Genomic DNA, 24,600 nt, shown 5'->3' on the forward strand with positions numbered 1-24,600 from the left:
AAAAAAACTATTCGTTTTATACCGTCTAACTAGGTAACATCTTGTGGTTATTTTTGAACAGAGGGCTTGAACTCGGGCAAAGAAAAACAATTTTTTTTTCATAAAAGCACGATGCTTTGGAAATGTTCGTGTCTCGCAAAAGGATCCAGTGTGATACTTCGAACGATCAAAACGTTCCCTTCCCAAAAAGGCCTACGCAATATATTTAAGCGTCGGGCTTTAAAAAATAAAAAAAAATAAAAAAAATTGAAAGATAAAAAAAAAAGGAAGAAGAAGAAGATGAAAAGCTCGGAGACTGTATAGGATTCCGCGCGCATTTTCTCGCGAAGCAGCAGTTCTTTAAGCAGCAGCAGCAGCAGGCATGGCGTGGCAGCCAGTTGGTTCGGGAGCGGAGCACGGCGGCGGCAGTCTCTCTGTTGCTATGCCGGCTTCTCCTGCGCCGCCGCCGCCGCCTTTGCTCCCCACCACCCTTCTCGCGCTCTCTCGTGCTCTACCCCGAGAATCAACCCCCCTCTAACAGAGCGGCCAACGTCCTGTAGGATGCGTCGCGATGAACCTACAAAAATATATAGACACCTTGCTACATCTGGCAGCTTGCTAATATCCTCGCGATGTACGCGAATGTGTTTGGTATTCCACGTTGCTTTTCTGTGAGCCGTCAAGCGAATCGCACTTGCCGTTTTCGTGCCGTAAGAACGATCTCGATGACGAGATCAACTAGTTGCTATGGACGATCCATTTGAGAGCGGGCTCGATTGTTTTTCCCGGTGTCCGCTGTATATCGTGGCTACCGTCAGCGCGCGTTGTTATCCCAAAGATCTGTCGTTTATTGTCCGGCGATCCGCGCATCGGGCGCTCGGCATGGCAACTTGGACTGATCCTCGCTTTATATTGCGCCAAATCGGGTGCAGCCCAATTTTGTTCTCGCCTATCGTCAAATTTCACAAACGGAAAAAGTCTCATAGACCACTAAATCCTCGTGATCTCGATGAAAGAATGAGAAAACAAATGAATTACCTTTTCAAACATGTGTGTCGCGGAATTGTTTTTATTCTCGGAGAGAAAAAGCACGAACTTGGGCAAACTTTGTCGCCTCAGGGTCGAGAACGAAGAAAAAAAAATCAGATTAAAAAGGATTGCGGTAATAGCACGGGAATTGGGTATACACGCAGAGGCGTTTTCACGTCCGTTAAACTCGGGAAGAAAAAGATAAAAAGGCAAGAAGTCCCGACGGTACAAAGACTATACACATTCATTCTCGCGCGCTCTATTGATACTTCACTCGGGCGAAAGAAGTCGCGCCTGCGAAATTAGAAGTATAAACGAGAAGAGGGCGTAACGATCAGCTGATGGATCCGATAACTCAATTTTCGCGAGCATTACACGTATACATTCTCTCGATATGTATGCGTTACATCTTGACTCGATTTTCTTCATTCCTTTGCTTGCGTATCAAACGCGCCCTTCAAAGATTTTTTATTCTTTCGACAAAGAGAGCAGCAACGCTCGCCCGTTTTAAACTTTATGCATTGAAAATGACGAGACGAGACAGTCTTATTTATTAAAGTCAAACGCCCTGACGCGTGCGAGCATAAAATATAGCAATGTTTCGTTGCGACATACTTTTCGTGTCGTTGCTACACAGCACTGCGAGTTCTCTCTCTGCTCTCTGCCAATTACCAGCACGTGAAGCCAAATGAAGGAGGAGAAAAACCAATTTTCGCAGCACTCGTTGCTGCACTGCCGTGTATATAGGTTGTCGAAATCTCTCAGTGCCGTTTGCGCGGGCTCGGCGACGTTGCATGCGAGAGCGCAATAAGCGCGACTTCGCTGAAAGTAAAAGGAGGTTAGGATACATGACCTTGCCTACATCGAGCTAAACCTTTTTGCTCGTCTCTGAGCCATTGCAACAGCTAACGCGACGACTCGCAGCAGCAGCAGCAGTAGCAGCAGCAGCAGCAGCGCCCGATTTCCATATAAAATATATTAGCCAATATCATCAGCACAAGCTCGTGCGGAGAAAAATGAGCGTGCGCGCGATGAACTCAACCGTCATTAAATTAACGAACTTAACGAGGCTCAATTATATGCATGTCATATACGATATGGCGATAAATTGAATTAATTATGCAAGCTTGTAGCGAACGTGCGGTCAACTGGTATCTCCGTGTAAAGTTTTCGCGACCAAAAAGTCGTCTCGACTAAAAGCTACAACGAAAGTCGAAGAAAAAGTCGAGCGGAAGCTCCGCGCTGCTGGAAAAGGCATTAATCGGACGATGCAAGGCCAATGACTTGGCGGTGCGAAGGCTCGGAGTCGGCGCCGCCGCCGCCGCCGCCGCCGCCGCCGCCGCTTGAGCCGGCTCAACTTCCGTTGACCGAGATCAGTTGCGAGATGCTGTGTGCTACACGTGGTTCCCCGGCGACCGCGTGAGAAACTCGCCACTTCGGATGTATGCACGTCGCTGCGGCCGCGGATTAATCTGCGGTTCTTTTTCCCGCGGGCTAGCTGCTTTATTGACGCCTACGTTTCTGCAATTTGCGCAGATTTTTTCTTTCCTCCCGTTAATTGCAGCTTAGTCATTTTCGTTGCGGATGCAAGATGCGGCGCGAAACTTCCGTTTTTATTATCAAACAATGTGACAAACGTAATTGCTTAGACGTTATTTCATTGATATAGACTCTAATCTTGATCTCTACTTACGACCACTCCAAGTTGTGAAACTTGACGAACACTTCTGTTCAGAATACAATGTATTCCCTCGTATTCGAAAAAATAAGATGCCCCTGATGATCACGCGCGCGGACAGCGGACGGGTAAAACGAAATCATGAAATTTTGATAAAAAAATGATGAATGGCCTGGAATCCGGAAGCCATTGTTTTTTCAAGAGTAGAAAAAAATTCATTTTTTTTTATTGCTCAATGTACGCGGGTCAAATTTCTGCGCGCGGGTCCGTACTAAGTATTCAAACTCTGCCTCCCTCACGTTCTCTTCATAAATTCTCATATCGTAAACACAGAGATGAATTATTCAGGGCAAGTGATGGTACAGTTCCTTTTTTATTCTCGACGAAATGAAGTTTGAGTTTTATTTATTTTTTGCTCCTCGCCTGCACGTTTGCTTATGCCGATCTTGGTCGTCGCGTGCCGGACAATCAGCCGAATATTCGGCGCGGGCCGGTTGACGGCATTCTTTCTCGAGCTTCTCTCTCGCCGCGTGAACACGGTGCAACGGTAGGGGGACTCCGATGTGCGACTGGCATACGAAATTTGCTGCTGCGCGTGCCTCCGACGTTTCACGCCTGCATGCATTGCCGCCGCACAGCGGAAGGACAAAAAAACCAATTCTTCCGCCACATTCGCCTGGTCGAAAACTCGTTAAACGCGAATTCCCGATAAGAGGTAGTCGCGCGACATGATAATCCATTTGCCGGTCTTTCGCGCTAGAGAACGTGTGCTCGCTCGCGCGCGCGCGCGCGCGAGTTTTCAGTTCGGCGGAGGCGCGGCACGCAGCATATAAAGTGCAACGCCTCGCGAACGCGCTCCGCTTCTCCGTAACGGGACGCCAACTGCCTAAATCCCGCACGAGCAGCTCACGAGACCGCGTGATATCAGCCGTCGAGGGGCGAGCTTGCGAATGCCTCGCTCACCTCCTGCGCACGCTCTTTAAAAATTATACAATGGACCGCCTCCGCGCCAACGACGGTTGCATTTTCACTCGAGTTTGGGCAACTGTTTCCTTGCGCTTTGGGCAGTGTACAACTCGTGATAGCTGCAGGATGAATAATAACGCGAGGAAACGGGATCATTCTATCGACAATCGATGGTCGAACGTCATACAAAAATAAACCGCGGCGCGAAGCAATTAATCAGGCCATTAAAAATATCAGCGCGAATGCGTCCGCGTGGGTATCCCATGCGAGTTGGAAATAATCGCGAGGCGGAAAATAGCCGGGCGTCATGTAAAAATAGCGCGGGTCTCGGGCTTTACAGTTTTGAATAAACAAGGAGTACGACTCGCTTGCCTGTAGCAGCAGCAGCAGTAGTAGTAGCAGTGAGATATGACGAATGTGGCTTGTGGGCTTAATTGAATTTAGCTCAGCTCGTATCTCTCTCTCTCTCTCTCTCTCTCGCTCTCTCTGGGTCATCCTTGAGGAATTGCCACCGAGCGTACACTACTGCAAAAGCGAAGGCTACCCATGCATCGCGCCCATTCTCCGCAATGCGCGCGGCAGCTTTGGCATGTCCGGGTGTTGCCTGACATAATGGCGAGTTCCCTCGCTCTCTCTCTCTATCTCTCTCTCCTTTTGAGACTGGAACTTACGCCCCCCATCTTCACGCCTGGTCATTTTCTCACTCGATCTCAGCGACTTTGACTCGTTTTTCTTTTTCTCTTTTGCTTTTTTTGTTTTTGAAAATCTTGGGCACGAACTTTGTTCTTTTTACATGAAAAGCTCTACGCGTGGGCATGAATGAACGTGTTTTTTATAGTTAGGCGTTACATGGTGCTGTACTTAGCGAAAGGGTCTCAAGTACACACCTCTTGGAGAATTTTTGAAGCTCGCGCGTCGCTTGAAGCTTTTGATGAAAAAACGCACGCAAGCTCGGGAATAGCTTGGCGAAGTGTATAACATTCACGCACAAGAGCGATGTATCAATGACGCCGGACATTAAAGGCGCGCGGGAAAGCAGGGGCAATATGGAAATTCCACGCTAATTGTGAGTAGCACAGTTGTACCAGCAGCATCAGTAGTAGTGAAAAAGGAGTTGAAGAATGAACGGGGCGAGAATGAGTCAGCGAGCAAGAATGAACGAACGGGACAAAGAGATAGAAAGAGAGAGAGAGAGAGAGAGAGAGAGAGAGAGAGAGAGAGAGAGAGAGAGAGAGAGAGACAGAGAGGCGAGACGAGAGCATATAGGCGCGTACGTACGCAGAGCCGCTGCATTCAAGAAGATGAAGACGCGCGCTCGAGTGCTGAAAGAGACGGACGTCGAGTGAGAGAGAAGGTCAGGCTGCAGCGGCGGCAGCACTTTGACTAACTACTCGTTCCGTCCGGTTATTACTTTGCTTCCTCTCTCGGGGGGAGCGGCAGAAGGTGTAAAGGGGGGGAGGGGGTGAAAAAATGCTGGCAAACCACGCGCGCCGGCAATTTACGACAAGAAGCAAGAGATCGCGAGAATCGCGCGCTAGACGTGCTGCCGCGAGCTTTTTTTCATTTTTTTTGTTTTTTTGTTTTTTTTTTTTTCGTAACGGAGAGCAAGGTCGTTGAACTTTTGCCTGTTTTGGCCTCCGTGTCGATCTAATACTGTGCGTTGCGCCGTGTAGCTGTGAATGCTATCGAGCTCTCGAGGACGAGAGTCGGCCGATGAAAAAGAGAGAGAATCGAAGAGCGATAGGAGATGTCTCAGTGGCATTGTGCAAGTTTTGAGGCTACTGGCCGCCGCTGTAGAGCATTGCTATGCAAATGAAGAGAGCGAACGCGTGGCGGTGACGGCAGATGAGCGACAACGGGCACCACCATCGATCCAGCCGCTCCGGAGGCGCATTAATGAATGACACTTTTTTCTCATTCAACCGCCAGCAGCGCCGACACCGATGCGCACGGCGCCGAGTGGCCTACTTTTCGACTACTGCCGCGGCACACGCGAACGTCGAACGTCTGCCCTCGCCTATGGCCCTGTGCACCTATAGACGGGGCTCGCTCGGTCGTTCGCTCGCGCCGCTATTGCACGAAAATAATCGAGTCACCGAGCCTTGCCCGGCAGCAGAGCTGCAGACCAGGATGAGGGAGTGCCGCGTTTCAAATTTATGCGCTAATTCGTTTATCGCCTCGCCTAGCACTTGGGCTGTGTGCCCCGATCGCCGGTGGCCTGGCGCCTTTAATTCGAGCGCTTACCTGCGTCCCGCCGCTACAGGCTGTCCCTTTACGACCAGCACGCCGACGGCGCATGAACGATAGTATTGCCGTGCAACGTCGAGGTGGCACGCGTTGGCTACCGTTACTGGTCGTCCGGAGCATGGCAAGCGAGACATTTGCGTGACGAGGTGCGTTTGATTTGGTTTTTCAGTGAGCGGGAGGACGGTGAGCAGTGGCGGAGGTGGTGGTGGTGGCGGCGGCGCGCCACTGTACGGGCGCCTGGTGGCCGAGGAACCGTTGCCGGGCGCGGTGGGCGGCGGCGGCGGCCCCGGGCCCGGCCAGGACGCACCGGCCGACATCCACGCGATGCAGGCCAGGATACCACACAGGTTTCGCGACCCGGCCACCGCCCCCTTGCGCAAGCTCAGCGTCGACCTCATCAAGACCTACAAGCACATCAACGAGGTGAGTCCACGCGATCGGCCGGTTGATCGCGCGTTTCGCGACGGGCGCGACACAGCGACACTCGATACTCGCCGCGCGAGATCATCCGCTTTGTCGCGCCGCGCGAGCCCAGCGGCGGACACCGAATGCGGCGGGGAGGGCTAGAACGGATTGGCAGAACGCGAGCCCGCGCGCGCTTTCCGGCCGAAGCCCCGTGGGCGCCCACGTGGGCAGGCGGGCAAGCGCGTGCCGGCAGTTATCTGCCTCCTCGATAATCCGATAATCCGGAAAAGCAATCCGGCTTTCATTTGGCCGCCCGATCAAAATGCTCTCTTCCCTGCCCCTCTGCCTGACCGTGCTGTTACGCGCGCGGCCCCCACCCCCGCCTGCCCCATTTCGCTCCGCTCCGTGTTTTTTTTTTTTTTTCCGCGTGTTGTCTCGTGCGAAATAATGAGAAATATTGTAGGCTGTTAAATGGGAGACTGAGCACATTACGAGTTCATTCAACTCTACGCGTCGTCATCGACGTCCTTCCGATTCAAATTTATTCCGCGTGGTCGTAGTTTGTGTGCGAGTATGCGGAAAAACGAAAGAGTACTGTGCGCAGAAAAACACATTTATTGTTCTGCCTATTTACTCCACTGGTTTTCTGCCCTTCATTATATACACGTGCCAATATAATATTTCACTGGATTAAACACCGCTGCACCTGTGCGTTGTATAGAGTAGATGAGCTCTGCTTGCCAAAAATAACACGCAAATTTATCACTACGTACAGCACCAACAACTTCCATCGTATCGTACATAAATATCCCTGGGTATATATGTGGAAGTCTGGCAATCTACGGTTGATTAAACGAAAATGCTTTTTTTTGGAATTTTAGTGCATGCCACTGCCACGCATACGCACACACATGTACACAAACACGCGCGCAAGTGCAAATGGCAACGTACAATATTAAGCTGAAAATGTTTTGGTTGTTGTCGCGAACGAGCGTACCCACAGACCAATAAGGAGGTATTAGCGTCCGATTGAATAATACAAACAGAGTGAAAGAGAGTGGGAAGCTGAGGGAAGAATGCGTCGGATATGAGCCCACGTATCGTCGGTGCATTCATATTTAGCGTCTGCGGCGCTATGATCTTCCTGTGCAGCAGCACAGCGGAACGCGTAAAATCCAGAGTACGACAAATCCGCTCGCGCACGTCGTGCCCCCGCGCCTCGATGGAAGAAAAAAGAAAAAATGAAAAATAATGGGCTCGCAGCCGCAGTTGAAGAATGGGCTAGCCAAGTCGCGGAGCTGAAAGATGGTCGGTACACTCGCTGGCATACGCAAAGCGCGTTATCTGCGGCGAGAGCACCTCGCGTGTCAAACATCGGATTAGAGCGCAAGCGAAGTGTGCGCGAGAATGCCGCATACGGCTGGCGCCCGTATCGCAAGCAAAGCGACGATTAGGAGGGAGCTAAGGTGTTCGCAAGAGAGAGAGAGAGAGAGAGCGAGAGAGTGAGCGAGAGGGGGGAGGGAGATTTAGTCGTGGACTCAGTCGAGCGGCAATGGCACTCGAGAGAGCGCGGCGGCGAAGGACGTCGGCATGCACCTGCAACGGCTGGCGGCGGCGCGGTGGTGGCCTCTCGCTTCCGGTGAGGCCGATGTGTATAGCAGTACAACTCGCAGTAGTTCGCATTCCTGTCGCGCCGCAGGCTAAGGAGTCCGAGAGCCAGTGAGCAGCAGTAAGGAGTTATGCACTGGGTCATCTTGGTGCTCACCCCATTGTCCGATTACGTATTCGCTGAATGCAGGTGCTCGGGCGAAGAGGTGAAGGGCCTCGATATACCGGGCATTGCCGATCGATTATCGTCCTAGCCAGAGTCCCTTTTGCTCTTTCTCTCTGCGAGTTCGCGTCTCTGACTTTGCCGCCTACTGTCCTGCGTTTGAGCCACGAGCGCCATTGCTTCTTTTATCATTAGAGCTGGGCTATCGTCGATCGGTCGGCCGTCGTGTCGCGCGAGCCTGCCTGCATGGAAACGCTTGGATTCGCTCGGGAAAGCATCTCAGTCGTAATTTTCTAGACAGTCGGCTGGGCATATGCAGCTGGATAAAAGTCTCGTTACGACTCACCGACTCGATCGAAACGGTCTGGAGGCCGTCGAGGCACGAACAACGATTCAAGGACAACGACGAGTTTTTCATCTGGCCAATACGCGGAGGGAACAGATGCAACTAGGTGTCGGCGAGTGTTTTCGAAGTCGCGCGAAGCATTCGGCGCCGAATATATAGCGCGATAGAGAAAAAGGCGCGCGCATTTATTGGCGAAGACATGCAAGTTTTTGGCCCCTCGTATATATGCTAAGTGGTTCGCGGTGCCGCTGCTGGCACTGCGGCATCCATTGTTTCCTGTAGCGTTGGCATGGCGGGCAGGCAGATCAGCCGAACTTCCCAATTGATTTTATTGGTTTCCCGCCCTTCCCCGATGTTTCGCTCTGGCTTCCGAGGATTTTTCCCGTCGCATTATGCCTCCACCCACTCACTCTCGACACGCTCCTGATTCTCTCCGTTTACTACGAGCTGCCGCCGCGCTTTTTTTCTCCCGAAAGAATAATGCCGTATGACCCGCGTGCGCGCGAGAGCTTCTCGCTCCGTCCTCCTTGGCTTGTCCCGCAGTTTTTTCGCGCTCTCGTCTCCTCCAGGAAAAACAATGAGAATGCCGAAGCTCTCGCAGATCGGACGCGCACTATTGTGTAAATGTTTTGCAAGCGCTCTCTCGCGAATACGTCGCCCCCCCCCCTCTCTCTCTCTCTCTCTCTTCGTCCTAACTTTTTATACTCCAAGTCTGGCCTATCGTCTTCGGCCTTCGCGATCCAAGTCAATCCCGCTTGATTTGAAAACTTGAAAAACTCGAGAAGAATTGCAAGTCTCATCTCTTCATCGGGGGACTTCTTTTAGTTCGCTAAAGTATTTACGCCAATGACGAAGGCCGCGCGACAAGTGAATGAGAAAAGAGGCCGAGAAATTATTGAAGAGAGGCGGCGAGAAAGTGGATAGAGAGAATCGAGTTGGCTTGGCTTGGCGGCGATCGGCTAAGCGAATAATTTAAGGCGATCCAGATTTCGAATTGCTTGTTCTCTTCCCTGCTCACGGCCAATTTTGGTTTTTTAATGCCGCAGCCAAAGCCAAGAGACACACAACTCTTGCTTTCACTGGTTTTCTTTTTCTTTCTTTTCCCTCGGTCGACTAACCTTCGAAACGAGGAAGAGACAGAAAATCAAGCGACTAACGTGATTTTTCTAGAGACCGGCTATGCACAAGCAAAAAGAAATCGATCGCGCGGGTAAGAAATACGCCGATGGCGATCGGCGCTCGGTCCTGGAGATATAGACGCACGGACGTGGCTAGCGGCGCAACCCACACATAGGCCAAAAAAAACTTTCCGTTGGCCGCGAGATATACGACGTGACTCACGGCAGCAGCAGTACGCTGCACGTCCCCAAGCGGAAGATGCCTTTTGGCCGCTGCTTTGTCTCCGTATACCCGATCGCTCGCCGTCCTTTATTGACTGCGAGTCAGCGTAAAGTTACGCCGCGCCGATACAACCAGAAGACGCGATTGCACGTCTTTGTGCGTGCGATAAATTTAGACGCGGACTTGGCGTTCCGGCTTCTCCGATTTTTATGCTCCAGATATGGCCTGCCTCTCGCGCGAAAGGCATTTCGCGCAGCTTTCGTTTTCGACATGGATCTTGCCTTTGCGAGACACGCGCGAGTATCAGTCCGCGTAACGGTAGGCCTAGTTACTTACTCGCTTATCGCGTATATTCGGCACTGCCGTCAGATAAAGAGAGAAAATTGCAATTAACCTGCTTGTGGTCTCAGGTTTTACTGCTTTATTATACGGTTATAATTCGCGTCGAGCGTTTCACTCGAGGCGGGAAAGCAAGCAGCGAATTATCTCGAGCGCTGACGGCGCGCAATCGGTGGCGCCGATACTCCTCGCAATGCGTCGGCGCTGTTGCATCAACGCCGATAAGATAGAGCGCCGGTTGCCTGATAACGCAACTCGCGTTATTTTTTTCTTTCTTTTTTTCGTGGTCGCAACGTTCGCCCGTGCACTTTGCGCGCGTTCTCAAGGACGATGTCGGTCGGCGCGGTTCCTTTCCTCATCTCGCACGACGTCCAACTGAGACGCGATGGAGAGAGTTCAGGAATCTGTAAGGCGAATCGGTACTCTGGATCGGTAAGGCGATCATCTGGTTTGTTAAAGAGCCAGAGAACATAACGTGGCCCTTGATCGAGACCTTGAACATAAAAGGTTGCGCGAATTGAAGATTCTTATTTTTAATTATTCCAGCGACAAAAGTGCTCTGTCTTTTTGGATAATAAAGGCCAGAGAGGAGGAGAACGCATTGAGGAGAGTCGGCCTAAAAATGTATAAGTGGGTGTCGCGGCGCGCGAAGCGAGACGGCAGGTAGACACGCGAAAGAGACGAAGAAGGTCGGAGAGAGACAAAGCGAAAGAGCTGCTGCTGCTGCTGCTGCTGCTGCTGCTGCTGCTGCTGCTGCTGCTACGCCGCGCTTTCATTCATAACTCCGTCATTCCCTCTCTCTCTTTTGCTCTAGCTGCCGTTGCCGTTGTTCTTCTTTCCGTGCATTAACTTATTACGCTCGGCTTTTGTGACGTCTGACGTGCAAGCTCTCGTCCGCCAGATTTTTACCGGTTCTACAACATTCATGGAGATGAATCATTGATTTTTTTCTCTTCTTCAAGCGTCTGCTACCTTATAACTTGTCTCTTGAATTTCGGGATAATGGCCTTTCCTCCCAATGCTTTTTAGAATTATAGTATTTGGGAATAGTTCACCGATTCATTATTTTTTCAATGGAATATTAAAAAATCCAAAGTAGTTTTCATGTGCTTAGTATGTATTAATTACTGTTGGTAGAATCAGAAGTAACACTTTTAAAATTTTAGATCCAGCAGTTGTACTGGATGTAGAAAAACGATTGAATAATATGGTGCATCAATATGAAAAGTATCTATTATCACGGGGAATTTCGCATCAAATGCTTATCATCCATTCGTGTTAATTTCAATAGAAACCAAAAGACTTGCCGCTTTTTACGCGGTTTTTCTGGAGATTGATCAGCACGATGTTCTTCTCCGCGAGATGCATATTTATAGAAAAGAAGAATCGCGAAGTGAAGAAGAGCGCGCGCATAGCTTGACAGCAGCTAGCAACTGGCAAAAGTCTCGAGGAACGTATAGAGCTACGCAAGGTGCTACTGCTAGCTTAGTCATCCGTATACTTCTCGCAGAGGCGCATGGTGCATGCATGGTTTATGCACCGCGCCGGCGGTATCTTTCGCAACACGGCGATAATACAGCCGCGCGCTGCCGGCAAATGGCACGAGGCCGTGACGTTCCTCGAGTGGCAGCGAGACACAGCGTCGCATCGTTGCTCCGAGCGTGTGTACTGTCGGTGGAGGCAGAACCGGAGCAACATTTGCCGGCCAGCAAAAAGAAAAGAAAAAAGTGGAACGAGCGGCCAGGGAGAATTAGGTGGCGCTGTCGGCTATTCGGAGCTCGGCAATCACGTACCGCTCTCGCGGGGATTTTCGTCGTTGGCGCGCGCTGCTCGCGCTCGCGCCCCCTTGGCGCTTTTCCGGGGACTGGCGCTGCCGCCTGCTCCGCCGGCGGCGCGGCGCTCACACATAGCAACAACACCGCCACCCCGAGCAGCCAGAGCGAGCCGCGCGTGGCCGCCCCTCTTCTGTCGCGCGCGCGCGCTCTTTCGCTCTCTCTCTCTCTCTCTCTCTCTCTCTCTCTCTCTCTCTCTCTCTCTCTCTCTCTCTCTCTCTCTCTCTCTCTCTCTCTCTTTTCCTCCCCCCATGGCGAACCGTATGGGGTACCGGCCTCGTGCACTCCCGCGCGCATAGCAACAGAGACGGCCACGCGCTCGCCCGCGCATCTCTTGTTTTCCCATTCTCTAATTGAGCCTCGTCGATCGGACGCTTCGTTCGACAGTCCTCCGAGAGCTCTTACATATTCATCCTCCGTGCGCGCAGCCCGGAGCTCTTTCTTTCGGCTTTCGTGGCGCTGCCGCGCGCGACTCCCTCTTGCCGCGTCTTTTGCCACTCCTTTGCCAAATACATTTGCATTTTCTTTCGTTCTGGCCAGTCGAATTTCGATGGGGGCTTGAGAACGCATGCTAAAAGAAAAACACTATCGCGGCTTTTGTTCGAGTCGAGCGACGCTCCCGTTCCACGCGTCTGTCTGTCGAGTTCCTTTAGACGAATACTCGATTGCGGACGAGAGCTCATGCATGAGAAATGTGAAACGAGCAAGCGCTCGCTAATTGTTTCTCTGGCTTGTCGAATGCATAAGTAAATAAAAAAGAATCTCGGAAAGATTGAACTTGCGACTGCCAGCCTGCAGGCGAACCTTCTGACTGCGCGGTGTAGACTTCAGAACGCGGCCACCGTCAATTACGAGTGAAAAAAAAAATGGAAAAGCGAAAAACAAAGGGAAAAAAGTAGCGCGCGCGCGAACCAGAGAGAAAGGAAAAAGGGCGCAGAATCCGATCTGTCGGCGGCGTGAGAGAGAGAGAGGAAGAGAGAGAGAGAGGCACCTAGCAATCGATAGCGTCTCGCTTCGCGCGCCAACGGCAATTCACGCAGCTAGCTACACCACGTGAAAATCACGCTGTTGCTGCGAATTCCCTGTCCCGCGACGAACTTCAGACAATTATTTCCTTTTTTTTTCTTTTTCATGTTTTTAGATAAATTACTTATGGTGTTGATAAAGCTGTGTCTAAACTGCTTACAATCTAATTGTTAAAAATATTAATTTGGAGGAAATGGGATATACAGTAAATAAAAACAGTCAGGTGTATCTCATAATGACAAGTCTACAAAACAAAAACATAAAAAAAGAGATATTCCGAGCACCTACTAGAAAATTACTTCCGCGAAATAAAATTTCAAAATTGAAGTAAACAAATACAATAAAAAATATTGACAAGGTGGAATTACAAGACGAGAAACGAGAAAGGAAAATTAGAGTTCTGAAATGGAGAAAATTGAAACAGGTGAAGCTGGCGAAAAGACGGAAAAAGCGAAGGAAAAGCGCGAGACAGTGGGGGAAGCCGAGCGAGCGAGGAGGGTGGAAAGCATGGAGAACAGTCTCCGTAGTGGAAAGACAGACGAGCCGAAGGAAGGGTAGGGGTAGTAAGGGCTGCGCGAAAGAGGGGAGCATATATACTAGAGAGAGATAGATCAACCTGGGGGCTGCTCTTGCTCTCTCGCTCGGCAATGTCAATGACCTCGAAAGAGCGCCTTCCTCTCCCTCCCGCCGTTATCTCTCTGCGTGTCTCACCTCTTCTGCGCACTCGCGATTCTTATCGCGCGCGCGAATTCCAAAAGAAAGAAAAAAAGATGAAAGCTGCTCTTTCCAAATTTCGACTTTTTCTAATTGCAGACTCCTCTTTATTTACAACCCTGGCAATTACCGACTGCTGTAAAATAAACCTGCCCTCGCGTGCAACCGCTACTGTATATTTGTGCATAAAGTCGAACGCGTTTTGAAAAATACAGTTAGTAGATGCAAAGTTATTCAACACTTGAAATTGGAAGCTTCTAATGAATTTTCTATTAGCTGTGGGAGAGAGAGAACATAAATTAAAAAGAGATCGGAACATTTAGTCGTGAAACAGCGCGCGTTCGGTAAAGATTACGAGGACGTGCGATGCCGCAGTTTTTACCTTGTCCGACTTTTTTGCAATAGCTTTGCGTATAGATAATAAGTAGCGATAAACACTTGCCTTCCACAGACAGCCAACAAGCTACTAGTTCCCAAACTTTTGAAATAATTACCGCGTTTCATGAAATGTGTAGTTAAACATCTCAAAAACATGCATTTCCTTTGACTAAATATTTGTTCATTTCTATGACCCAGGTGTACTACGCCAAAAAGAAAAGAAGGGCGCAACAAATGCAGGGCGAGGACGGCTCGCACAAAAAGGAAAGAAAGCTGTACAACGACGGCTGGGATGACGATAACCACGACTACATTATCAAGAATGGCGAGAAGTTCCTTGATCGATACGAGATCGATTCGTTAATAGGTAAGTGTCAATCCCGCAGGATTTGCCTTAAGCCATTCTCTTCCTCTCTGTGATTTCAAATTCTAATAGGTAACGTTTGAAACGAATAATAAAAAGTCTTTATGGCTGAGAATGAACCAAAATAGATGCATCCTCGATTTGACATTGAAATTAAAACAGTCTATTAACGTCATTGGCATTTTGCAGGTAAAGGCAGCTTCGGTCAAGTAGTAAAAGCGTACGATCACGAAGAACAAACTCAGGTGGCAATAAAAATTATCAAGAACAAGAAACCCTTCCTCAATCAAGCGCAAATCGAAGTTAGGTTATTGGAAATGATGAATAGAGCGGATACCGAAAACAAGTATTATATAGGTAGGTCAAGATTGTATTTCTCGAACCGATTGATATTTAACCGCACTATCTTTGACCAATCACAGTTAAACTCAAGAGGCATTTTATGTGGCGGAACCATTTGTGTTTGGTATTCGAGCTACTATCGTACAACCTTTACGATTTACTTAGAAATACGAATTTCCGAGGGGTATCGTTAAACCTTACGAGAAAGTTCGCGCAGCAACTGTGTACTGCCCTTCTGTTCCTGTCCACACCGGAATTGAACATCATTCACTGTGATTTGAAGCCTGAAAACATCCTTCTGTGCAATCCCAAGCGAAGCGCAATAAAAATCGTCGATTTTGGTAGTTCATGTCAACTTGGACAGAGGGTATGCATAAACACAGTTCGCTAGATTACTCTATAGCCTATTTAAGTGTTCTAATGAGTCACTACTATTCCGCAGATATACCAATACATACAATCTAGGTTTTACCGATCACCCGAAGTCTTACTAGGAATACCGTATGACCTCGCGATAGACATGTGGAGTCTAGGTTGTATTTTAGTAGAAATGCACACAGGGGAGCCCTTGTTCAGTGGAGCCAACGAGGTAAATCCACGCAAGCAAGCTGGTAGATTGACGTAAGTAGAGTGTGTGCTAACATGGACGCGATTCCGTTTTCAGATGGACCAGATGAATAAAATCGTGGAAGTGCTGGGCATGCCGCCCAAGCACATATTGGACCAAGCGCACAAGGCGCGGAAGTACTTTGATAAAGTCCCGACAGACGGCTCGTACGTATTGAAAAAGCCGAAGGAGGGCAAGAAGTATAAGGCGCCGGGTACGAGGCGATTGCACGATATATTGGGCGTCGAGACGGGCGGACCTGGCGGCAGGAGGCACGGCGAGCCCGGACACTCCATCTCCGACTACCTCAAGTTCAAGGATCTCATATTGAGGATGCTCGACTTCGATCCGAAAACACGGGTCACGCCTTACTACGCCTTGCAGCACAACTTCTTCAAGAGGACGGCCGACGAGGGGACCAACACCAATATCGCCGCTGCCAATAGTGCCAATACTAGTCCTGCGGTCGTATCGATGAGTCAGGACCATGGTGAGTTTCCCCATCCAATCTCTTTGCACCGCTCATAGTGTCACTTCTTCAAGCGCCTTTCTCTGACTTCATGATATCGATTCATTGTTATTAACACTCCTTCTTATCATAGAAAGGCGCTTTATGCTGGAATATCAAGTGAGGTTTTTGCTTTACAAGTTGAAACCAAAGTAATTCATTCTTGCAGTGCCTTTATCATAATGATTTGGATTTTGACTCTTAGAAGACGAGATATAATTATTTGACAAACAAAAATGACACCTCTATGTGCTTAATATCACTCATCATTATCATTAATCATCAATAGTTTTAATTTATTATTTTTATGAATTATATTTGTTCAAGAGAAAAAAACGTGACATGTATAAATATATTTTTTGACATTTTATTGATTTATTATTTTTTGTTTCTCTTTTTTCATCCGATTCCTCTGATTTTAAGTCGTAATAAAAGTTGACACATTAATTATTAAGAGAATTATGCATTTGGAATAAAATACTAATAAAATACATAACTTTTACACGCGTAATTTGAAATTTAATTTACTTTTTCAATTTTCGACTGATAGCAATTTGAGCATTTAAAGTTACTAGCTCGTTTTGTGCAGAAAGTAAGAATTTTCGATTTCAACAGCACGTTAATTGAGTGGTCAATAATTTTGTATGTTTCATTGAAATCATATCACACGATGTTTTCTCACCATAGTCTATTGGTTTAATACTCAAGAATGGTAAAATTAGTTTTTTTTTTCAATAATTAGGACAAAGCTCTTTTTCTATTGACATTTATTCCTTTCTCGAATCTTTTCTTTTAACTACGCTTCAAAATTTGATTTTATTCTCTTTTATTTATGTTAACAGCAAGTCACAAAGTACATTTGTTGATATTACTTATTGGCGAGCTGTCTGAACAAATTGTTCTCCCTTTATATTGAAAATATTAATGATTTATTTTCTGCACAAATTAAACGATTCTTGTTGTTGTTGCCCGTAGATATGATGGGGGGACAGTACACGGCTCGATGACTGTCGTATCCGCGGGGCGGCGACGACCTGTCCTAGGCCCCAACCCTAATCTTACTTACTAACATAAGTAAGTTCTGTCTAACAAATCCTTAATTGCTAAAAAGAACTAACATATAACCCAAAATAAAAAAGAAAGTGCTATATCGTATCCCTGTGGCCTTGGATGTTATGCGCGAAGCCTTGCTTGTCAACTTTCAATAAATCTGAACTTGGAAACTTTGGTGAATCGAGCGATGAAAATTACCAAAATTGTCCAGAGCTTAGCGCAAAGTTTTCAGTTTCCCTAAAGCGACAAGTGGCCAAACTTGAACGACCACCCGATCACCGTTTGACGAAATCGATTCTATAGAGAATGTTTTCTAAGTAAACAAAAACGATTGTTCACTGTTATCGTGTACTCTATAGACTTATTTTTTCAAACCGTGCTGTCATTTTTTATTATCAATTATTCATAATTTTCCATGCATGTCATTAGCTGCTTGTATCTAATCTTAGTGTGCATTATCTTCAATCACAGCATGCCCTAACATATATTTGTTTTATCTTTTTTTTTATAAAATCATCAAACAAAATCACTTCTCATAATGTGATACTAAGTACATGATGCAAACTAGATTCTATTGCTGAAATGAAAAACAGCTTGACTGTAAATGTTAAAGAACCGACTGATGATTTTGAACTACAAAATGAATCGTCATTTGCTTAAAGAAAATACGCGTTGTCACATAATGCATGAGAAAGCATTCCGATAAGAAAGAAAAACACTCGTTAATGTTAATAGCAAGTCATCACGCTGATTTTTCCATACTGATAAACGTGACAAAGATAAAATTTGAAGTAATTAAATCAAAGAAGGCACATTCTTTCTCTTATCTACTTGAACCTTCTCAAGCCACATGAAGCATGCCAAAGATATTTGTCCGAAGAAAAAGTCCGTTCACGTGTCGATTTCACAAAATGTTGCTAAAGTCATGTATTCCTTTTCTGTGAGGTGTAAATAATTTTTGGTATATTTGGATAAGTACGCGAAGATGATCGATGAAAAGTTAAAAGTTTGTGCCACTTTTTTGTCCCGTAGTACTCTTATATAATGCATTTATTCGTCAGTGACCTTGACTCAGTTTGATTGTGGGTGAAGTTACCTTTATCTATATACTTCTTAGACCTAGTTTAGCCCTTCCATTCCAACGACCTCGATGTCAAGTTACTACCTAGTATACCCGAACTGATGTGACGGAGGAAAGCGCAAGCCTTTTCACAATGAATCAGCGATTGGTATTCAAAGGTCTATCCGCAAAAGTGCTGTTGCGTTAATGACATCGATAAAAAAAATGATTAAAAGGCGAGCGGTATCGTCCGTCGACAAGGGTGAGGCGAACCGAATCTAACGCTGGTTTATCAAATGTTTGAACAGGACTGGTTAGCATGTCTGGCGCGGGCAGCAGCAGCGGCGGCAGCAGCGTCGGCGCGCAGCCGACATCGTCCCAGAGCGGCGTGGTCGGCGGCAGCTACCAGCCGATGGACACGTCGTCGCCACGGCACACGACGGCCTCCCTGGCCGCGACAGCGGCCACGGCTGGCCGACGAGCCGGCCCGGCGAGCAGCGGCTCGGCGCCCGCCTCGATCGAGCCCAGCGGCAGCTCTGGCGGCGCGGGCGGCGGCTCCCTCATCCAAAGCTCTCTCGGCTCCTACAACAGCCTCATTCTTCCTAGCATTCCCCACTTGCCGATGACCGGCATCCACCATCACCACCACCATCACCATCACCACCACCACCAGCAAGCCAACTTCTACAACTACACCGGCTACGGCTCGGGCGTGGTGTCCGAGGGCCACGCCCGTCAGGTGGTCGTGCCCTCGCAGGTGGTCGGCGGCAAGCCGCGGCCCGAGGCCGAGCGCGAGGACAGCCCTATGGTGGGTGTGTGCGTGCAGCAGAGCCCCGTCGCCATACACTGATCGACCCATCCTCGCTACACTTTTGCGACCAGAGCGCGCGACAGGCTCTATCCATGCCGATAACGGTTGTCGTGCTCGAGCCACCGCCGAGGCTCCTCGCCCCTATTTCGCTTCATCCCGAAAGCTTTTCGACGTTTCATCGTCCTCGCAGTCTTGCCTTCTTCTTCAACCGGGACGTTCTTCGTGTGCTTTTCTAATGTTGAAACGAGCGCTGGTCCCACTGGGAGGACGAGCTTTGTAACTCCCGACGAATAACCTCGAAAGATGAGTAATTGGCCAGGCGGGTTGTGAACTGTGAACAAGGTGCGGATATGACTGGCTGGCTGACAATCAGCGATAACGATGGATCACAACCAAATACGAAATGTGGACGACGACGAAGCCAAAGGGTATCTAACTTTCTTCCTAGCATGAGTGAAGCTCGTACGCTGCTACACAAAGCAGGGAATGTATTATTGCAACAGCTTGGAGAGCATCTATCTATTGATCGATTGATCAACAAGTTATGTATGGGAGATCGCTCGTTAAGCCATTCGACGCTAAAGTCATGTGTATATATATATATATCAAACCTGTTTGTGTATATTGCGCTCATTAGCTCAATATACGAGAGGGGCAAATGAATAGAGAGAAATATTAGAGCAAAGCCGAAAAGTAGATGAAAGCTGCTGAATAATGCCGCGTTACTTCGAGAGCACAGATGGACGGGGGATTACGGCCTAGTGTGTGGACGAAAGCCAGCCTGGCCTTTCTGGGTCCTACCCGACAGACACTTAATTAAAATTAAATAGCAAAATAATCGGAGGACAAAGCAAATTTAGTCGATAACGCGACAAGGGATAACTTTTACCATATGATGAACTGTGTGGCCTAGCGAGGAAAAAAGTGATAATTAACTATTACTATTATATTAAACGAGGGAAAAAAATAAACAATGTAATCATGTACTCCGATAGAGTTTTATATACGGTGTGACAAATGTTAAAAAAGAACGTAGCGTGTATTCACAGTTGAACAAATAAAAAAGAGAATGATTGTCCTTTGTATAATAAGTCTATAAGTGAATGCAAATGAGGATACAGCTTTTGGTTCTTAACCTTTCAAAAAGCAAGTAACGTGAACGAGAGTGCGAGAGTAAGTGGAAGACCGTGAAATTTCATGTTAGCATTGATGAATTGGGAAAGAAAAAAATAAGAAAAAAAAAAATGATTTTGGTCTTTTATTTACTTGGAATTCGACGAGGCGTTGAGAATGTATGGATAAAATACGCTGAATGGCGCAAACTCCAGTTTGTTATTAACAGAAACTTTGAAACAAACTTCAAAATTTTTGCGCGACTTAACAATACATATTTATACATAAAGTATTGATAAGAAAGTTGATATGTAAAAGCTGAAGTCGTCACGAATAATATAATAATATGAAAAAAATCTAGGTACTTTGTAATAAAATAATACATACGTATCACAAGTACATAAGATCCCTATGCCGTTATTGATTTTTGCCGTTTTTCGTTTTTCCTTTTGTTGTATATCAATCTTTGCTCAGCCTAGGAAACTTATACTAACGAGTTCAAGGGAATGCGAAACGAAAGTGAACTCCACGAAATTTTTTAGATACTGCTTTTTCAAGAAATAAACGAAACACGTACTGAAATATAGACATACACTGAAAACTAGCTTATATATATATATATATATATATATATATATATATATATATATATATATATATATATATATATATATATATATATACACACACACATAATGTGTAGACTGAACAAGTGTTATTAAGATAATAGAAGCAATGTTCATCTCGGTATTTTTACAAAACCTCGTTAATTTGTTGATTTCACGCATACGTCAATTATACCGTAAGCTCTTTGAAAAACATGCAATTCCTTTTTAATACCTACACAATAAAGACTGTTCAAGTGATCACCGTATAATAAACGTTTGCCAAAAGTCCGCAAATCGAAAACTTAAAAATACTGTCGACAAAGAATTACATCTTAATGACAATTATTCATTTGATTCAATTGAGGTAATATTCAAATGTACAGCTTTTTAGAAACATGATTTACACGATTCAAACCTATGAAGCAAAACAAATTGATTCGAGATTTTTTAAAAACGACGAACATTATAAAAGTGAATTTTGCAGTTATTAAAACGTTGGGAGGCTTTCCTCGCATTCTCGCGACGTCTTTGCGTATCAGTTTGGCTGTTGATGCATTCGAAGCGACCATAAACGCGAGACTATGCATTTTTTCCTGCTTACCCAAGCGTGGAACCGAAGAAAACTAAAACAAAAGAATCGTCATCGATAATTTTTAACTGGTGAATGAAGGATTCCGTTGAAGTGCATACAGATTTTTCAAGTTATTTATATATTTTTGTATGGCAGTATCAGCGACGTATACATTTATATTAACTATGCCCTGTGTAGGCTTATCGAAGACTAAATTTCCTTGAATATCTGCGTCGCGTGCTAATGTATACTTTTTTTTCTCTCGGAGAAATCGGTTGCTTGACTCAACGACGAATTTTGATATTTGTAATTATCGTCGAATCTACCGCAGCCAAACAGATAACAGTTGAGCATGCGAAACGATTAATTACAAAACTAACGCACTTTGAATACGTTTAAGTGAAACAAAGTATCACAAGTCTTTTGACAAGTATGAGCGATACTCAGAATTTTCTGTGATAAATTCTGACATTCTCAATAAGAAGTAAAAAAAAAAAAATAAAAAATAAAGTAGAAAATAATCTCTATGGAACGGCAAAAATCAGTATCTTTTTCTAATGGCGCAAGCAAGTAAAGCTAACAGAAACCATTCAAAAACAGTCTTCTTCCATGTCTCTCTGTTAGATTTTGTACAAGACAGTTTTCATAATAGATTCAACTGTTATCATTTATCGATATTGTATTCGTTAACAAAGTCATTCAAATTCGATTTTTGACCTTATGATCGAATTGTAGCTGCGTTCTTATAACTTCTCGTATTAATACAATTCACACTTATTCGACTTACCGACTTGTGAAACTTTCTTGTACAGAAAATTCTCTAACGATGCGTCGAGGCATTTAATTTTTTTTCACTTATGTTTTTAAATCACGCTCATTAATTTCAAAATTTCGAGTATCGTTCAAAAGTTGCTTATGTTATTAATTTAAAAACATATATTTAGCTAATTTAAATGAAAGACAGAGTAAAGCTCTATTAAAATGTTGATATTTCATGTATTCAATAAAATCTTATTAAATTTTTTTTTGTTTTCCACATTCTCCACAAATGATTTGCTTGGAGTAACTTACATATTTGAAGTACAGTTGCGCAAAACTATCTATTTTGGAGAAATGCTTATGATTTTTTATGAAATATCAAGATTTTGCCGCAGAAATATTGCTTGCTCTCTTTTCGGTGTAAATTTTAGGACAATGATTTGTGGCAGAAATCGAATTTTGTCAAGAAATATACAAAAATTGTATTAAATAGCATTTTGGATTTGAAAATAATTGTAATATAATTGTTAGTTTATAATTGTAAAGATTGGAAATATTTCGCGTTTTTTTCTCATTGATATAACGTGCACGTTTTTCCTGGACGAACCTGGATAATTCCGGTGACTTTTGCCACTTAACAATATTTGATCCTTCATACCGACTATTTAAGCTAATTAGAAAATGACAGAATTATACACATTACATAGTATAAGGAACAGTAATACATGCCCCGATAGATTAACTATCTCTCACTTATTCATATTGGCATGGGTTATTTTCAGTTTCCTTTATTAAAAGAAAAATTCCGATGATAAGTGATGAAATATGCTATGTTATATATTCACATTGTAATATTTTAAAGTAATTTTACCGAATTTTTGTGGAGATTTTGCACTTGTCCAATCCAATAAACAGAATAAAAGCTCGATTGCCGTGCTCTGAAACGGAATGATTACTTGCATACCGAAAAGTATAAAATTCATTAATCTTTGGAGCATGTATCAGCTGGGATAACGTAAGTTTCCTAAAGTCATGTGTAAAAACATTGTGTTCAGAAGAAATATACTACAATACGACTGATATATGCCTGTAAAGTGGCGAACATGCGTCCAATGGGAAACTTCATTATATTCGAGCGAAAATGTACGTCTCGACCGTCAATAGGGCGCAATCAACCGGAGCATATGAGGAATGAGTGTGTTTGAGAATGATATGCGCTAAAATTAAGGAACAAAAAACCAACCGACTTATAAAATAAATACAATGAAAACAAATTATAATGATAAAAAAAAAGTGCGGAAAATACGAACTCCATACAAGACAAAGAAATTGTATTTAACCTGTATACATTGTCATATTATTATTAATATTATACACAATATTGTAATTGAAAATTTGAAACAATATAACATAAGGTTATTAATAAACAAAAGCATCTCTAATTTAGTTTTCTTCTATTTTCCCATTTATATTATTTTTTAATCTAAATGACAAATATAATACTAAATATTTTTCATAATTGATGCCAACACATAGATTATTATTTTCATTTATTCATCACAATTTTAAAAATATTAAAAAATTCATTTGTATTGCATTAAAACTTTAGTTACTTCACATACACAAATAATAATATGTTAATAAATTTAACGCTTATAATTTAGGATATGTATAATACATTCGGTAAAATTCTATTTCGTCGGAAAAATTGTGATTTTTATTGCATGACTTAGCCACAGGTATCGCACTCTCGGTACGCGTTTAGAGTTGCTTTTGGTTTCATTACCAATGACTTAAAAAAAAGCGTAGGTACTGTATTCAACATAAATAAAAAGAAAGTTAAATGAAGTAAATGAAACGTATTCAACATGTTTCTTTTTTCCATGTATGTATGAGCATATCTTTGAAATACTTTACTTGATATTTCTATGGGGAAGGAGGGTTTATTTGAAAGAGTATGCCAGCACGATGGTCCCATTTTATTATTGGCTTGATTGATGAATAGCTTCGCCAATTATTGCAAAAAATAAATTTGAATCGGTCTTATTTTGCAAAAATTACTTATATGCAGAAAATACTTATCCTCTCTTTGCAAGTGGCATTTCTTCGGTATGCGAAGATGACATCGCGAAAAGAAAAGTTTTAACGTGCAGATTTTACATGAATGCGCTATAAATATGCCGAATTGGTTGTTTTTGGAAGTTTTATCTCTCGACGATTTTTACATGATACTTGTTACATAGACATATATTACACGGCTAGGAAGCTGATGCAATTTTCATATAAGCTTGTTTTTCGGTCAATTAGCTTTGGCTCAAAAATTTCTTCACGCGAACCAATTATATATGTACAATCAGTAAAAAAATTATTAAAAAATCGAAGATGATCGCACAGTAATACAACAACCTAAACATATTTATAGTTTTAACAATATGATAATAAGTTTATTCACGTCTCAATATAATAATTTGTAACAGAGAATCTCGGTTAGGCCGATTTCGTCCGTTTTAATTACCAACCCCCTTTACCCCAGCCTGCAAAGTGTAATGGACAGTGAAAAAAAAATATCATTCGAAATATCTCTAATTGAACCCTCAAAAAATGCTCATTATTTTAATTGAACCCCTTCAGTTGTCCCAAAAAAAATTAAAAACTATAATTTTTTCGTTTATTGCAACTGCGATATCTTTAGTAATACTTAATACTTAATATTTTTGCAAAGAAACAAGTCAAAAAAATTGAACCCTTGCTCG

At 44.7% G+C, this 24,600-nt stretch overlaps 1 protein-coding gene across 1 annotated transcript; it reads left to right on the forward strand.

Moving 5' to 3' along the window:
* The first annotated feature begins 2,287 nt into the window (after positions 1–2,287).
* Positions 2,288–20,508, forward strand: LOC131673765 (serine/threonine-protein kinase minibrain). Its single transcript, XM_058952032.1, has 8 exons — positions 2,288–2,408; positions 6,069–6,322; positions 14,250–14,418; positions 14,605–14,772; positions 14,838–15,124; positions 15,200–15,346; positions 15,422–15,854; positions 18,294–20,508. Exons 1-8 carry the CDS (start codon positions 2,288–2,290, stop codon positions 18,833–18,835), a joined length of 2,121 nt encoding a protein of 706 aa, XP_058808015.1. The 3' UTR covers positions 18,836–20,508.
* The last annotated feature ends 4,092 nt before the right edge of the window (positions 20,509–24,600 follow it).

This window comes from Phymastichus coffea, unplaced genomic scaffold (assembly GCF_024137745.1).
Source record: "Phymastichus coffea isolate CEN01 unplaced genomic scaffold, Cenicafe_Pcof_1.1 PCOF00194, whole genome shotgun sequence".
NCBI lineage: Eukaryota > Metazoa > Arthropoda > Insecta > Hymenoptera > Eulophidae > Phymastichus > Phymastichus coffea.

What these genes read in the sequence shown, in the direction of transcription:
- LOC131673765 (XM_058952032.1), top strand. Translation starts at nt 2,288, where the DNA reads ATGACTTGGCGGTGCGAAGGCTCGGAGTCGGCGCCGCCGCCGCCGCCG. An exon ending in CCTACAAGCACATCAACGAG is followed by an intron (nt 6,323 to 14,249) that starts GTGAGTCCACGC and finishes TCTATGACCCAG; the next exon opens with GTGTACTACGCCAAAAAGAA. An exon ending in CATGTCAACTTGGACAGAGG is followed by an intron (nt 15,125 to 15,199) that starts GTATGCATAAAC and finishes ACTATTCCGCAG; the next exon opens with ATATACCAATACATACAATC.